Source organism: Strongylocentrotus purpuratus, unplaced genomic scaffold (assembly GCF_000002235.5).
Source record: "Strongylocentrotus purpuratus isolate Spur 01 unplaced genomic scaffold, Spur_5.0 spur5_scaffold_17, whole genome shotgun sequence".
NCBI lineage: Eukaryota > Metazoa > Echinodermata > Echinoidea > Camarodonta > Strongylocentrotidae > Strongylocentrotus > Strongylocentrotus purpuratus.
This window is the reverse complement of record NW_022145602.1, coordinates 8,750,914-8,765,439: the sequence shown is the minus strand read 5'-3', so window position 1 is coordinate 8,765,439 and position 14,526 is coordinate 8,750,914. Positions and strand designations below refer to the sequence as shown.

General features: G+C 37.1%; 1 protein-coding gene across 1 annotated transcript; it reads left to right on the top strand.

Annotated features, from left to right (window-relative positions):
• The first annotated feature begins 454 nt into the window (after positions 1-454).
• On the top strand, positions 455-14,072 carry LOC583504 (DEP domain-containing protein 7). Its single transcript, XM_030988632.1, has 10 exons — positions 455-628; positions 2,171-2,382; positions 2,937-3,034; positions 3,623-3,730; positions 4,418-4,513; positions 5,590-5,795; positions 7,049-7,250; positions 7,787-8,156; positions 8,755-8,956; positions 10,249-14,072. Exons 1-10 carry the CDS (start codon positions 547-549, stop codon positions 10,443-10,445), a joined length of 1,773 nt encoding a protein of 590 aa, XP_030844492.1. The 5' UTR covers positions 455-546; the 3' UTR covers positions 10,446-14,072.
• Positions 14,073-14,526: the final 454 nt, after the last annotated feature.

Genomic DNA, 14,526 nt, shown 5'->3' with positions numbered 1-14,526 from the left:
TTGAGAGAATAATTATATGTTATATCGTGAAGCTTTCGAGACATTTTCATAGTTTTACACTTTGATACATTCAAGTCGAGCATCCATGTTTCAGACCATTTACTTAAAACTTCTAAATCATTTTGTAATATCTTGCAATCATCTACATTGAAAATTGGACGGTACAATATACAATCGTCCGCATATAATCGAATAGTTGATGAAATATTATTAGGCATATCATAAACATAAAAACAATATATAGAGAACTATACTAAGAATTAATGTTAAATCGAAGAAAAAGATGAAATTCGAAAATGATCGAGCGAATAAATGAAATAAACAATAAAAGACATAAAAAATGAATACATGAGGGAAATGGGAACATTGTTTAATTTTGGCATTTCATGCCGCTCCGAGTCAGTCCAAATCGCCTCCAAAGCTAAGCCATGCATGGTAGCATATGAAGAATGGTGTCATATCTCCTGAAATTTCCGCCGCACCTCAACATCCTGTACAAACAATGAGAACATGTAACAGCTCCCATTCAAACCAGGGAAATTCAAAATGGCAACATTGGTTGGATTCCAAATGCTCGCAGAACCGGCAAATAATATGAATCTTCATGGGGAAGAGCAGCCGAATTCGAGTAAGACGAAGTTGCAAAATTATCTTACCATTTAAAACAGCTATTTATTTTATTTATGCGATTAATTTACTAGGAGAATGGCCGTTTGGTATCGGCTCGGCCTTCCGTCGTTGCGACATGCATGCAACGGGTCCATTGCCACCCCCATCGCAGGCGCCACCCAAGGTAGCGCAGGGGTTCGCACAAAGCTGCGAGCTGCGGAGCGAGCGCTTGCCTGAGTGCAGTGTCAGTGTGATGAAATTGATGTTGCACCGTCTCAGAACTTTGATGTTTCGTTTCAGAACTCAGCTCGTTGTCCGTTACCAATCAGAATATCAATGTTATTATGTATTAATGATGTGTTAAGATTGATGATTGATTAATTGGCATGATTGACATGATTTATAAAGATTACGATGACCATGAATCCATGAACGATGAATGAATGATGGATGTAGAGGTCTATTGACTATTGTTGATTTGAGTGTTGTTAGGAATATGATGATGAATTTGAAAGTTTGAGAATTCGATGTAAAAGAAATGTCCTGTTGCCTGTTGGAGGAGTTTTAATCTTTACTTTCAATATTGTTAATGTTATGCAATTATGATAATGAGGCTCTCCATCGATCTGGTTGCAAACAAAAATGAAATAGTCTAGATCTACTTCAGATTCTAAACTTCCTTTTCATTCTTATAAATTATTTGGATGCTTTATCTTGCATTGTACTACTAGACCTTACATTGTAAGTACGTTTTAAATTTAGGTTGCTTTAAAGTTAAACTAGATCTAGTTTAGAGGGCTTTGCAGGGATTTGCAAAGGGACATCTCAAAACTTGTGAAAGGGCGCCTGTATACAATTAAAAACTTTCCTAATATTGTGGTGGCAAAACAATAATTACTAGCAAAATTGCAATCATTTTCCTTTCAAGTATGAATTTTGCAACTGAAAGTGTTTTATGAGGGTTTCTATTTTCACTCATACTCATACTCATAGAGAGAAAACCACAGAGTCTTTTGATCTCAAGTTTGCATATGTCTGCTTTCATTTTGCTGCTACCAACACATTTTGAGATCAGTTTTTGCAGGCTTCCAAGTTCCAAATCCTTAGTAGGGGTTTTACCACACATACATGTAGCTCTGCATTACTACCCTGGCTGTGTATTAAAACCTGTTCTATTGATTCTCAACATTTCAAACATCATCGTACTCAACAGATTTCACTAAAAATCGGTACTTTAGTGACGATTGATGACACCTAAATACATGTAGCAGTAAAATACAATTTTTTCAACTCACCAATGTTAGAAAGAATATTAAAAAAAATTAAATTGTGAGTCTACTGTCAAACTTGCTTACAGCCACATCAGCATCATTGTGTGCATTTGTTTGTTATTTGTGTATTGACTATTCGTGTGTGCAATTGCTGCCTATTAGCACGTAGTGCAACGCTAGAGGTCAATAGGCATTAGCTTTGACTCTCTATGCTTTGCTGGAGTGGGGTTTTACATGTATGTAAGTTAGGAAATAAATGATAATTGCATTATTTTATATTTGTTTAATAGCTCCCGGCCCATTCCGAGCCACCAAGATGTGGAACGCCATCGTTGATCACCTGAAGACCGCTGTGGATGTCCGAACCAGGAAGCACATGATGAGGTCATACGAGGATTGCTTCCTGGGGTCAGATGCAGTGGATGTGATCTGTGACTATCTGGAGAGGGAAAACTCGGATGTGAAAGACGTCACAAGAGAGAAGATTGCAAAGTTGTGCCAGGTATCAAAAGTCCATCATTCTTAATTCATATCCATTCAAATTCTTCCAGTTATTGTTTTTATTTTCATGATTTCTTACATTTTTATTTTCATGAATTCTTATATTTTATACATTTTAGGGGTTTTATGGCGGATATGTTTCATTGTTTTTATGAGGATTGCTATTCATGGCCATGATCTGGATCACTACAAGATGACAATGAAATTTGAAATGGAAGTTTGGAGATATTACTGATTTGAAAATAAAATCGTGAAATAAGCAGTTTCTGTACAAAACTGATACATTATCCATATTTAATTCTACAGTGTTCACAACTGGTTATAATTGTCGGATTAGGCTTGTTATAGGTACTTAGTGCCTAGTGGTACTCCTGATTTAGTGTCAAACTGAAGTTGCAGGGTAATGTACTTACATGTAAAACTAGAAAGCAAAGAAATTATGAAACAGCATTGTAATGTGTGAGGTATGAGGGTGTCATCTGTAGGGCACTTTTTGCATTGATATTTTCTGATTTATTTCATCATTTTCTTACAAATTGCATTTTTTATTTTCAGTATTTTCTCGACCAAAACATCATGGAAGATGCACAAGCCTTTTGGAACATAGGCCACAAGAGGGCAGTATTTATGGACAGCAACTCACAATATTACAGGTAAAAGCAAGCTTTGTTTATATTAAAAAGTGACCAATTATATTATGGTCAGAGAGATCTACTCTGCATTCCGCTTTTGCACCTTTCTTTGAAATTGCAAATAAAAAATCAGATATCATTATAGTTTGATTTTGTTTATTCAATATCATGAATCAAAATTGAAAGTAGTTCTGTTATGTCTACAAGAATTATTAGCAGTTAAAATTCATAAAAGATCAAGCCTAATATTGACCTCATTTGAACTTTCAAATATATTCATCATACCCAGTATGTGAATATCATTCATCAAATTAGAAGGAAAAGAAAAAAGAGCTTCAAGGCAACTTTAATAAGTTTAATGTATATAAATCTCACAGTTTTGTAACAAAATAGAAAGTTGGGATGGGTGAGGCAAGATTGCAGAAATCTCACTCTGACATTTTTGAAAATTGTAAGGAACTCCTGTGACCAAAAAAGTAATTGTTTACACTGAATGGATATTAGTTCTGCCACAGGATACATTTGTAACTCAAGCATTTACAAATATTTTCTGAAAAGAGAGTATTTTGTTTGACTTATTAATTCTTTTTCCTTCTAATTTCTCTTTAGGTTTACAAGTAAAGACAGCAATGAGGAATCATTGAGTGAAGAAAGAACAGCATTACAAACAGAGTCCATAGACTTCTCACCTAGCAATAAATCAAAGGCGTGCAAAAGGTAAGAGATGGCACATTGAACAGTTCGTTGTGCCCTCAAAAAGAGAATCAGCTTAGCTCTTGGAAAAAAACAAATTTTGGAATATAAAGTTTAGGTGTCCTCTTTTTATCAAGGTTTTGAACCTCATTGCAGAGGCTCGTTCAGAAATGAAGCAACAAACCGCTGCAGTTTTTTTCTTCATCATGTGCAAATCTTGAGGGTGAGGGAAATTTGATATTATGATGAGAACTCCATACGATGGCAGGCTAGGGCACTGTTCATAACACAAGACCTATCTGTCTTATTGGGCGTTGCAATCAATTGAAAATCCCCCAAATCAAGCGTAAGTCTTGCGATTAATTCCAAATTTTCAATTGATCGCAACTCGTCTCTTTTGTAATGCCCCAATAGTAAAAGAGAGAAGGGGAGAATAAAAGCAAGATCTAGTTAACTTAATTTCATTACTAAAACTGTAATACTATCAACATCCTAGGACATTTAGGAGACTAGTGGGCCGTTGCAAGAAAGTTGAGTTGCAATCGATTGCAAATATCAGTTGCAAGCAATCACAACTTGGTGATGGACAACACCTGTTATTGGGCCAACACCAGAATGGTGTCAAATTTCCCATGAAAACCTAATTCTATAGATGGATGAAGACAGTGGGAATCTAAACTCCTTCTTATTTTGTTTTCTTTTCATTACCAGGAGAGCAAGCATTGACATGTTACAGCAGCCCTTTGACAGGAAGAGAAGGATACGCCACAGCATTGGGTTAGGTAGAACAGCCAAATTTGATCGCAGGTATGATGTAACAAAAGTCCTCAGCTTCCATCCCCTTTTTTTTAAATTAGATTCCATTTGATTTATTTTGACTGTGCTTCTAAAAAAGTGAAATGGAATTATTGCAACCTGAAAGAATAATGTTGAGGTGTAATGGTGTGTGGTGGTTAAAACTATTTGTCTATCTGAGGGCTGTGTAGATATAGAGTCATAGAGTTTTACAGAGTTATGGCATTTCGCCCTGCATGTGGAAACTATGTATGCGTTCACGAGTGCTTCGATGGAAGCATCAGACCTGCCAACCAGTACGATTTAGTCGTATTTAGTACGATTTTTAGAAGCAAATACGACAGTACGATTTTCCTTAATAAAATACGATTTTCAAAAAAAAAAAAAAAAAAAAAAATTTGTGTGTGCGTCCGCCATTTTCAATGGCAAAATGTCCATTCTGTCCTGTAAAGTATCCTACAAGCATCTCACATTGGCAATTTGGGGATGTTTATTGGTTCATCGAACACACCAGTCGTGACGAAATAATACATATTCAACCAATGATCAATAAAAAAAATTCTTCCTGTAGGTAGAAACTGTAAGAGGCATTGATCCGCGTAACAATCTGTGTTTATTTTCAAGAATACAACTTTTGTCAGTAAAATACAACTTTTGACACTAAAGAATACAGTTTTTGAACTCCAGAGGTTGGCAGGTCTGAAGCATAGTTGTATAGTCGCATAGTTTTCTGCGTTCTGATTGGTTAATACTATACGTCTTCCGATAGCTATATATTTGTATACAGTTGTACGAATATCGGCCTGTTTAGACAGTTATATTGGTATACTTCATGTACATGTACATGTATATGCACTTCAGACAGATTTGATATCTCCTTCATGTAAGAATCATGTAATTTGTTTGAAGAAAATGACAGAGTTCTTCAAAACAAAGGCAATAGACATCTTGGATTTTTCTGAAGATACACTTCCATACCGAATTTAACTTGGTCTCTTTTCTCTTTCTCCCTCTCTCTTTCTCTTTCTCTCCACTTTTTCCTCTCTTTTGCTGTCTCTCTCTATCTCTCTCTGTCATTCATAATTCAGAGCATCCCTTGCAGAGGGGCGTTCCTCGAACATGAAAGGGATACAAAACCCCGCCTTTGAAGACCCCCACTCAAAGGCCCTCACAGCCATCGTCACCCCAACTCGTCAGCCTCTTGCCAGCCGCAACTTACAGGACTGTGCTGCTACCCCGGGCCTGAAGAGCTTCGGTAGGGAGAGTAGGCGAGAGAGGAAGCTTTCTAAACAAGGTATGATGAAAATTTACTGCTTGTATAATGTAAAGCCTGAAGCGTTTACAACTTGAAAATTCCATGATTTGTAAAAATAAAATAGATCTTTTGTGAATTGCAAAAATCTATTGCATCAGTTTATGATTCACTTATTTCATGGCATCAATTTGGCCGCACAAAACATTTGCAAGCATCTTCCCTTGCACTTAGTTAAAGGTTCTTGTTTTACGTCAATGTTGGGTCATGACCCAGTCATGTAATACCTTTAAAAGCAGGATTTATACCACGTTTAAGCTGGTCCTTTTTTACGAATTGGAAAAATACAGTGTTGAGTCAATTGTTATGCAATTATTTGGCAGCATGAAACTGTTGCAAACAAAATCATTCATTTGGGGGTAGTCCTCGACAAATCAATTTTGATTTTTGACTACCCCTTCTACATTTGCTGATTTTGTTTCTTTTTAAAACACACATTGAGTGATTTCAAGTTGGGTGTTTAAGGCTGGTGTTAGTGTTTAATAAACACTAACACCAGCCTAAACACCGAAATGGAAATCTGCTGGTGTTAAGGCTTTGACCTCTGAATATCGTCAACTTCCGGTAGCTAGTGTTATCGATTTTGCAAAATTGTCGTCTGCTGAATCGACCTTTGTGGCTGGTGTTAATATTTTACGTACAAATGTCCTATTCACTAACACTAGCCCCTAGGGAATAAGCAAATGTTGATTTCCAGTTCGGTGTTAGTGTTGTACCCGCACACATTCAACGCACGAAGGACGCCAATTTATTGTCTGACGATCAAATAAAAATATGTGAAACACATAATTCCTATATTCTTTCGTGTAAAATTAGTTATTTTCTAAGACCAGAGAAATAGGTGTAAATTTATTCTGTACTTTTCGTGATATCTTTAGTTTCGATGTACTAATTTTAAATCATGGTCGTAAAATCAAGTATGGGGTGACGTCACGGTTGGTGTTAAACTATCGATTTTGATATCAGTATTGGGCTCTTAATTTCATCAGCAAATTCTCCGCTCGATTTAAGAGCTCTTGACTGCTCTAAACACTAACATTAACACTAACACCAAACTTGAAATCACTCATTGCTCCATATGGAGTCGTTTTATATATGATGTACATGTTCTATTATTGTATTGTATGTATAGTATGTATTTTATTTTACGTATTTTCCTATGTTTTGCATTTGTGGAGAAATACATTGAATTGAATTGAATTGAAAATTCTTTGCAACTTTTTTTGTTTCTGTAGTAATCAGTGAAATCTGGAAGGAGGTCATCATCCAGAGGATCTTACATCTTGTGGAACTCCCCCACCTGGATAATCTGCTTGCCTGTGCAGCCAGTTACCACTACGAGTCTGCAGAGCATGTAGAGAAGTCTATGCCTAACCTGAATACCCCGGCCAAGAGGATGTCCAGTAGACGGAATGTCCAGAGGCCTGATGTCAACAAGTAATAATTGTTTCTCTTTTCGAGACACACTTCTATATACAGTCAAACCTGTCTATAGCGACCAACCAAGGGAAACACAAAAAGTGGTCTTTGTAGACTGGTTTCTTTAGTACATGTCTCAATGAGAAACCATTTTCAAGGGAAAATAAAAATGTGGTCCTTGTAGACAGGTGGTCACTATTAAAAGCAGGTTTGACTGTATTACTAACAGAAATCATATACCCAATTTCCACAAGCTCAATCACTAGAAACTAGAGATATCGTCACAACATAACAACAAGGGAAAATACTGGAAAAATTCTTCTGAAAAGAGTGATTTTCAAGTAAACTGTTTGTAAAAGACGTTTTAAATCACACTTTCCAGGAGAATTTTCCCAGTATTTTCCCAGTATCTCACATACATGTATGTGAGAAACCCTTTGTAGGTCATACGTATGTCAATTCTATACACTACTAGTGTATAATACGTTGTGTATGACATGATTATCCTCCTGTACGATATATTTGCAATAATGCTATTCGTTCCATCGACACAGCATTGACCCATGGTTGAGAGCCGCAATCCACTGTCTAGACGCCCACCCGGATGGGAATAACCTGAAACGCGACTTCTGCTCCAGCCGAACCCACACGGCGGGGATGCTGCACGCCCGCAAGCTCCTCCTCTTCCAAACTATCGTCAAACTTTACACCGACGGCCGAAAAGAACCCCTCATCACGCCTCTCCTTATGGATATCGTCACGACGATCCTCGGTGCGCTTGGAGGCGGGAAGGGCTCGCGGGCCATCGAGCTGACCCAGCTGTGCCTCCTCCTGTTGCCGGGGGCGACCCGACTGCGGCTGAGGGCGCTGTTAAGGTTCATGGGCGAGGCTGGAAAGAAGTCTTCCATCAGGCTGGCCTATCAGGTAAAGAAATGTGATAGTGCTGATCAATTTTTAAAAAGTTCATAAGTTTCTTATTTTTGATCTGATTTCACTCAAACTTTCAGTGACCTGTTTCTCTCATTTTCATGCTTGTATTAAAGTGACTCGGTAACATTGTCTCAGATTCCGAAACAATCCTGGATTTAGCTCATGCTACAATGATAATTATAAACCTTTAGGTCAGTCAGGAATCCCAAGACTTTACAAGCCAATCGCCTGTCTGATTATCAAGATATTTATGATTGGAAATCATAATCAAATTTTCTGTTTTCCTAACAGTTTTTATAACACTACAGTCTATTGGGGAAAATGAGTATGGTAAAACCGGTCACTCAAAGATCTTTATACTTTTTGAGGCACTTCATGATCATTTAAAGCGCAATTTTTTTAGGGCTTCAATATTGCACCATATTACAGACACTGATAACACGCAGGGTCATGCATCTCAGATTTAAAAACGATGCCTTTAAAAGGTTGGCTTCCCCTTTAGAAATTGACAGGTGGACAGATACTCAAGAATTGTAAGTCCTGTCTGTAGACATTGGGAATAATGTCATTTCTGAATTCTCGTTCTTGGCAGGTGGACAATCGTACCAACGTCTGCAACACCCTCCAGGAGGCCATCATATCCAGCCCTCTCCTGTCGGCCGTCCAAGCCAAGAACCTGGTGTCCTTCTTCCTGGACACCCAGAATAAGATCTTCAAGGTCCCGGAGGCAGTTCTTCAAGCGGTTACAACGCGCGTGGCGCAGGCTAAACAGGGTGAACAGGACCACTGCAGAGGTATGGACAGTGTTTTGTTCAGTTTATTTATGGCCCTCCACATACTCTAGTCCTTTCATCATTTTCTAATTCTTTTCTAGCAAAGCTCAAGAACTTATCTCAAATAATATCCCTCCCCTCTTCTTCTTCTTCTTCTCCAAAACTAAGTTTTTCAATCTTCAATGCTGGTCCTCACTAAACCTGATCTCTGTCTCGTATTTTTTTGCTACTCTGCATTTATATATTGTAAATTCTTTGTTTTGTATTTTTTTTCTTCACTTTATAATTAATTGATGTACACATTCATTATTTTTATTGAGTGAAATAAATGATTGTGAATTTAAGTTTGTTGCAAATTTAGGGAACTGGGACCTGTGATGTTAGAGCTGCGGTACATCAAAAACGATTACAAGTCCTGTGATTAGTTTCAAACTTATATCTCTCATCTTTTATACAGTTTTGATTAATGTTAACTGTCAGTTTATTTGTGTCAATTTTTAGATTTGTGAATTTCTATTTTTCTGATCGCTTTTAGCAGGAATAGTTTAGGCGTTAACAAATCAGTTTTTCTGATTTCAAGAATAAATCGTCACCTGGCTGGCAGAAGTACGTTAGCTCGAAATTCAGGTCAACAATGAAACTTTAAGCAGAAGGGCGTTGGCACTAAATCGCCTCAAACTTTTATAAAACTGACTTATTTCCAAGAATTTCTTTTTGGCCGTGTTCTACTTCAACTTTTCTATTAATCTTTTATGTTTTAAACCAATTTTGGGGACGGAAAGCAGTTTAAATATAAAACAAATCTTTAAATGCGAATAATTTGAAAAGTAGTTTTCGAGTCACTCACGCGCTAATGTCCTTCTGCCACCCGGCTGACGAAATGTTGAATCTTTTGTCTCCTTGAATTTCTGTCCATCAAGAACATGCTTCTAAAATTCGTTATGCATCTGCCATCAAGTATGTTCCTGGACACATTATTTCCACTTTCCGATGTAGAGGAGAGAATTCTATTGTGATAGAACATGGTGAATAAACAGCGCCACCTTGTGATGAGATGTATTTAGGTTTTCAATAAGAAAGCAAATGTTTTTAATTTGTTTTGCTGGAAGTGAATACTTGCTATTAAACATGGCATATCGCCGTTATTTTCTTTTTTATATCATGAAAATGGATATAGCGTATACATGTAATTGCAAAATCAAGCATAGAATATGGCTTAATGAACATTTTGGTCTACGTTATATTGCTTTTTTCTTCTTCATAACTCTGTTTTCTCTCTCAACTCCTATCCGTTTTGTTTATTCTGTCTGAAGTGGTCTTCTGCCAGATGGTGACAACGGAACAGTTTGAGGTCGAAGACCAGTACTACACCAAGGAAGCCCTGCGGAATCTTATGAACACCATCATCGACAACACCAAGCTATCCCTGAAGGAGAAAAAGCAGAAGCTGAAAATGCTGCAGAAAGCCCATCCAGACATTTACAACAAGCACTTTGCAGATATGCTCTAGTATATTCCAAGACAAGTACTATTCCAAGGAGGCCTTGCGGAATCTTATGAACACCAATCGTCGATTCGATGACACCAAGCTATCTTTGAAGGAGAAGAAGCAGAAACTAAAGTTGCTTCAGAAAGCCCGTCCAGACATTTACAACAAGCACTTTGCAGACATGCTCTAGTATATTCCAAGACAAGTACTATACCAAGGAGGCCTTGCGGAATCTTATGAACACCAATCGTCGATTCGATGACACCAAGCTATCTTTGAAGGAGAAGAAGCAGAAACTAAAGTTGCTTCAGAAAGCCCGTCCAGACATTTACAACAAGCACTTTGCAGACATGCTCTAGTATATTCCAAGACAAGTAGTATACCAAGGAGGCCTTGCAGAATCATATGAACACCATCGTCGATTCGATGACACCAAGCTATCTTTGAAGGAGAAGAAGCAGAAACTAAATTTGCTTCAGAAAGCCCGTCCAGAGGTTTACAACAAGCACTTTGCAGACATGTTCTAGTATCTTCGAAGACCAGTACTTACTTCACCAAGGAGGCCTTGCGGAATCTCATGAACACCATCATCGACAACACCAAACTACTCTGAAGGAGATTAGCAGAAGCTGAAACTGATTCAGAAGTTCAGAAAGCCCATCTAACGGTCTACAATGCACCAAGCACTTTGCAGACATGGTCTAGTATATATTCCAAGACTAGTACTACACTAAAGACGCCATGCGGAATCTCATGAACACCATCATCGACAACACCAAGCTATCCTTGAAGGAGAAGAAGCAAAAGCTCAAACTGCTTCAGAAAGCCCATCCAGACATTTACAACAGGCAATTTGCAGACATGCTCTAGTATCTTCTAGCATGTTTCGTGAATGTCAATATCAACATCATAATCAACATTGTTAAGTATACTAGAGCAATAATGTTTCCATAGTTTCATATAATAGCAGCCTGTTTTCTTTACGCAGGGTTGCCTCATTGGTATTAAAACTGTTCTCCCTGAGGGCCTCCTAGTGATATTATTACCCCGGCTTTAGACAAAAGAAGCACAAGTTGAAAGTACATTTTACTTTAGAAAACCTTTCCCTAAGTCTACATCAAACTTTCTCCAGGTACCATTGCCAAATTGTATATCTGTTACATGTGTGCCTATAAAAATAAAACTTAGCATACGTTAAAATTCTTCTGAAAACCCCTCCCTGAAATATACAAGAAACCCTTTGCAGATATATGCTCTAATTCATTCCATTTCCCTCAAATATGAATACTTAGTATTTTATACAATATGCTCAAAATCATTCCATTTTGCTTTATCCATCAACAACAGAGCTGTAATATCAATGAGAACACTACCATTGCCAAATCATGTATCAAATATTTAATGGGGATACTATATACAGCCTAAAAGTACATCTCCCCCTTCTATGTTTTGCCCATATATTTGTCTATATATTCTCACACGTTCTCTATATTCCTTGATTTTCATACTTCGTAGTTTTCCGATTATTGACAGTGAATTTTCTTTTTTAAATACAAGTTGTGGGCAACCTTTGCCATTATATTCTTACATCTTGTTATCAAAATCCTGCTTGTTGGTGACAGGTTGTGTAAAATGTTCTAACTTCTTTATTTTCATAGGAATCAAGTAGAAATTTCACCATTGTTCTAGTACTCTGGGAGCATGTGGCCCCCAAGGACTGCACAGTTATTGCATACTAACTACTAACCTTCATTTCTGTGATGCACACCGTGATATACATCTAAGTTTTACAATCTGAAATGTACATGATGCATTAAATGTGTGTACAGTCAAGATTTTGATCACTTTCCTGTGGATGCTTAATAGTTTCCCCATCCTCAGTTTTTGTGAAAAGGTCCCTGTTTGAGAGTTTGATATTGTGGAGTGACATAGGGACTCAACCTCAAAGGCTATTTGTTCTGTAGCAAGGAAGTTCAATGCTTGGAACCTCGGGCAAGAATATGAGATGGTTGCTAAAGATGCAGTTTTCCTCAGCCCTAATACATGTAGTAAAACAAGGATGTGGACAATTTTATTGATATGTATTTTTGAATTGAATGATTCCAGTTTTCTTTTGTTTTTAAACATTGAAATGTACTTTAATCTTTTAAACCTTGATGCTGCAGGTGCAAAGATTTGTACATTTCATATTTGAATTCTTAAAGCAATCCTTTCACAATTTTTTACTAATATTTTTTTTCTCGACAGTTTTTAACCTGATTTTATCAACTTTAATCCTTCTCTAACCACTAACCAAATGAGATATTTATTTTACTTTTATTTGTGTTTGTATAACATTGAAAGCACCAACCTCATCAAAATATATGATTAGAGATTTGAGATTAGACTCGCTGGGAAGTTTAAAGTCAGAGTCAAGTTCTCAAGAGTATTCATAACATCTTTTCCCCTTTTAACTGTTGTAATCCTTAACGCATGGATTGTCAGCTAAATTTTATGAGACATTTGTGTCACCTAAAAGTATACAATGACACCTTACTGCAACACACTCCTTAGGACCAAGATATCACCTTGTTATATTGAAACCTTTATATAGCACGGCTTAAAGGCAAAACAAAACAACAATATCAACAACAAAACAGAACAAACGAAATAAAACTAAACAGATTGCAAAGAAGTGGGATAGCCCAAAAAATTGCCTCATTGTAAATCTGTAATGAGAGTGTACTTTTTTTACAAGAAGGTACACATTATTTTGATGGTACATGGTCCCCTTTTAAAGCGGGACTGCACTACTTGTAGCTAATTGCGCCCTCTGTATAGTAAACAATACCTACGTGGTACCTGTTGGTCCCCCATGGTCCCTTTTTCTTTAATTGAGAACTGATTTGATGAGATAACCACCTGTCAATGACCGGGCAGGGAGGTCTAATCCCTCCTGGCCGAACTAGTGCAGATAGGCTTTAATAAAAACTATTGAATAGCACGAGTTGGAAGCAATGGCTTCTTCTTTTTACCAGCTCTCTTGTAGATGTCTTAGAGACCGTTTTGTAGTCATTCACTCTATTACAGAAGTAGGTTGGGTTGAATCCGGATTACAATCCATCAGAGTTATAAACAAAAAACGGTGCAAGCTGCAAATCAAGTTACATTGCCCTCTTATGAACTCGGTTGTTGATGAGGTCTTACAGATGTTTTTAATTAATTTTTTTGTTGTAATTATTATATCTTTGGTAGTCTTATCCCTTATAAAACAATACCATGGTAACCATGTTTTTTTCTTCTTCCAAATTGCATCTCTGTGCCGTCATACAGAAGTAGGTTGGGGTGAATCCAGATTACAGGCCATAAACATATACAGGGAAAGGTTTTAGGAGCAGATTTGATGGGTGAAAGTAAGTCGCAAGGCTACTTATCGCCATGGTAACAACTTCTAATGAAACGTTTGATACTCTGACGTGTATTTTTTATTTGATGCTAGCTGGCCGAGGAAAAAAGTTGCGAGGTGGATTTAGTTGAAACTTTCACAAATGAGAAATTTGCTATCAGCCAATCAAATGCCTCGAATTCAGTACCATATACCAGTTATTGTTACTTGTTATTGATAACAATTTTTACGAAACTAGGCTCATAGGTTCTGATTTTTAATTTTTTTAAAAATAAATTTAGTTTTACCTGTAGAGGACATTCAACCGAACACTATTTATCTGAAGTCACTCCCTCGCTCCACGCACAAGACGTCAATAAAATTTGTTTTTCTCTTCTTTCGTAGTGGGTGCAATGACGTATAATTGCATTTTTATTGTCAGGTTAGGCATCAATACCCCAAGAGATAAAGGTAGAGCGGGAAAAGAGGGAATTACACTCAGAAATTCATGGAGGAAATTGCAGAAAATTGCGTAGGAGGAAAGATAGTGATCAAGACATTAAGAAATTTCTACCGGTATACAAAGTTAAAAGTGCTTTTTTGACAATTTTTTTCATCTTCTGAAGTGGCAGGGTCATTGACACTAAGAATTTTAAAGTCTTGAGACAAAAGAAAAGAAGTACAATCATCGCCTTTGCATTTTCTTAAAGAAAAGTTCATCCTTATGTCTGTTTAAGG